The sequence below is a fragment of the Strongyloides ratti genome, scaffold srae_scaffold0000046 (assembly GCF_001040885.1).
Source record: "Strongyloides ratti genome assembly S_ratti_ED321, scaffold srae_scaffold0000046".
Lineage (NCBI taxonomy): Eukaryota > Metazoa > Nematoda > Chromadorea > Rhabditida > Strongyloididae > Strongyloides > Strongyloides ratti.
In genome coordinates, this window is record NW_020171564.1 from 1,189 (window position 1) to 4,413 (window position 3,225).

The following is a 3,225-nucleotide window of genomic DNA, read 5'->3' on the forward strand; positions in this document are numbered from 1 at the left end:
ATTAAAAGTTTGATTAAATATCTTAAAAAATTTTCACAAGATAAAAACAATTTTTTAAGCTTAAAACAAAACTTTTAAATTTATTTATTAAATTATAATAATCATAAATTGTTTTATAATTATATATAATAGAAATAATTATGTATAATCATTAATTTTATATATTTTTAAAAATAAACAATTTTATTTACTTTAGATATTTTAACATATTATATTTCTTTTAAAATTTATTACAAATTTTTATATATTTTGGAAAATTTTTTAATCTACAAAGTCATATTAATATAGTTATATTCTTTAAACAAAACAATAATAATATTAACTTAAAAAATATAAGTTAAAACAATTATTATAAAATTAATCATAATTTTAAAATTAACAATACATTAATTATTACTTTTTAATCAACTATTAAATTTTTTTATTATAGTTTAAATAATATAAAAAAAAAACTTTATTTTACAATAAATAAAAGTTAAAATGATCTAATAAAATGTCAATATGTACTAATTTATTTTTAAATATAAAAAATACTTATAAAAAGTAATAAAAAATATTCTTTTTTATAATTTAAAATTTATTTTTTAATAATACTATAATGTATCTATTAGAATTTACACTAATTTTATCATTTTTTATACCTTTAATTGCTAAAGATATAGAGTTTTTTTGTCCACCAAATATTAAATTAGAAAGATGTTTTACTAGGTGTTCAAAGCATTGGAGCTTTATTTTTAAAAAAACAAAAAAATGTTATACAATATGTGAAAGAATAAAATGTATTTGTAAACCTGAATATGAATTAAAAGATAACAGATGTGTAAAAAGTGAAAAACCTTCTATATGCCCACCTAATACGTTTTATACTACTTGTAAATCAACTTGTGAACCAAAATGTGGTGAAGATCCAGATTCAGTAATTTGCCCTTTAATTTGTGATGGAGAAGGATGTGAATGCCATCATCCATATGCTTTAGATGAAAAAGGTAATTGTATTGAGAGATCTAAGTGTCCAAAAACAACAATAAAACCAAAACCAACACTAAAGTCAACAACAAAAAAACCTATTTCATGCCCAACTAATATGGTATATACCGATTGTTTGTCATCTTGTAAATTAACATGTGATGAGGATCCAGATAAAGTAGTGTGCGATTTAATGTGTAGAGGAGAAGGTTGTGAATGTCAGCATCCATATGCATTAGATAAAAAAGGTAATTGTATTAAGAGATCAGAATGCCCAAAAACAACAATTAAACCAAAACCAACGCTAAAGCTAACAACAAAAAAACCTATTTCATGCCCACCTAATATGCTTTATAGTATTTGTAAGTCACCTTGTCCACCCAAATGTGGTGAAGATTCAGAGAAACCATGGTGCCATTTAATGTGTGATGGAGAAGGTTGTGATTGCCACTATCCATTTGTTTTAGATGATAAAGGTAATTGTATTGAGAGATCACAATGCCCAGAAGCAACAGTAAAACCAAATACAACAATAAAACCAACACCAACAAAAAAAACAAAACCAACTAAGAAACCAAAGACAACAAAAAAACCAAAAACAACATTAAAGACAAAACGAACAAAGAAACCAACAACAACAAAACCTGTTACATGTCCACCTAATATGGTATATACCGATTGTTTGTCATCTTGCCCATCCGAATGTGATGATTATTTAAGTTCAGAGTCAAATGAATGCTATTTAAATTGTAATGGAGCAGGTTGTGAATGTGCAGAACCATTTGCTTTAGACAAAAATGGTAATTGTGTTGAGAGATCTAAATGCCCAAAAAATTAATCTAAAAGAGCAAAAAGAACAAAAAAGTGCTTAGATTTTTTTAATAATATCTAAACAAAATTTTTTTTGATGCTTTTCTACTTTGACAGGAACAAATATTATTTTTTAAAAATTTTTTAAAACAATTAGAAATATTTTTGTCAAAGAAATAAAGTATTATCTTATAACAAAGAAATGTTTTCTTCCATCACATAATATTGAACTTTTTGCAAAGATTAAATAGACTATTCCATCACTAGAAATTTATAAAATAAAATCCTTATCATTATTTTTTTTATTTCATTTATTCAAATTAAGATTATATTGAGTGTCTTCTAGTTATATTCTATCTTTAACAAAAATATTATGTTTTATTTAGACGTAATTGCTATTATTTTTTATGAAAAGATACATTAAAAATTAACCATTATTATCAATTAGAAAAAACAAAACAAAAAAATAAAACTTTTTAAAATCTTAGTAACTTATGATTCAAAACAATTTCTATTTTCAACAAATATTATCTTAAATTAAGCTATATTTTGAAAAAATTACTTATATTTTTTTGAAAACAGTTTTTTTATAAAAGATTCATTATAAAATCTAATTTAAAAATAAATATATCATTTTAAAATTAAAAAAATACACCAAAAAATGTAAAATTTATTTTCCAATTATTTTTTTAATTTTTATAGTTTTTTATCAAAATGCTAGAAAAATTTAAAAAAAATTGTTTTGATATATCTGTTTCAAAAAAAAGTAATATCTTTTAGGGAAATGAAATTATTTTTTATAAATACATACTTTTACAGTTCTACAAGAATTTAAATTTGCTTGGTATTATATTTTAAAGAGAATTTTCTCTTTTATAAATAATATAATATTAAAAGTATTAATGAAAAATTAGAAAATTTAAAGTTATTTAAACTAAGAAGTGGAATACAAAAAAATAATTTCTTTTTGGTAAAAGTTAAATTATAAGTAAATAATTTTATAAATATATCTTCTCCATTAAAGTAATATTTAACCTTTTTTATAATTGTCAAAAAATTATAAATTATACTCAGGTTGTGGATGATAATTTTGATATTCAAATTTTTTAATGTTCATTATAAAATAAAATAGTTAAATAATGTTATACAACAAAAAAAAATTAAGTTACAATAAATAAAAATTATATAAAATCCAAACAATGTTTAAATTGACTAAAAAAAATTTGAATGTTTTATTTGTCTACTACAATATAAAAATATTTGTTGATATTAATAAAATCAAATAGATATTATATCATTTTACTTATTGCTTTAAAGATAAAAAGTATATTTAAACATTTTTTTTATAGTTTTACACAATTTATACGACAAAAATATTTTACCATTAATCAGAATTTGTTTTTTTTATAAAATATTTTTAAGTAATTTCTAAATATTTTATGTAAAATT

At 20.2% G+C, this 3,225-nt stretch overlaps 1 protein-coding gene across 1 annotated transcript; it reads left to right on the forward strand.

The window, feature by feature from the left end:
• Window positions 1-598: 598 nt before the first annotated feature.
• SRAE_0000078400 (Trypsin Inhibitor-like, cysteine rich domain-containing protein) lies at window positions 599-1,804 on the forward strand (the record flags this gene model as incomplete). Its single annotated transcript, XM_024646728.1, has 1 exon — window positions 599-1,804. The coding sequence occupies one exon, from the start codon at window positions 599-601 to the stop codon at window positions 1,802-1,804; it is 1,206 nt and encodes a 401-aa protein (XP_024500877.1).
• Between the last annotated feature and the right edge of the window lie 1,421 nt (window positions 1,805-3,225).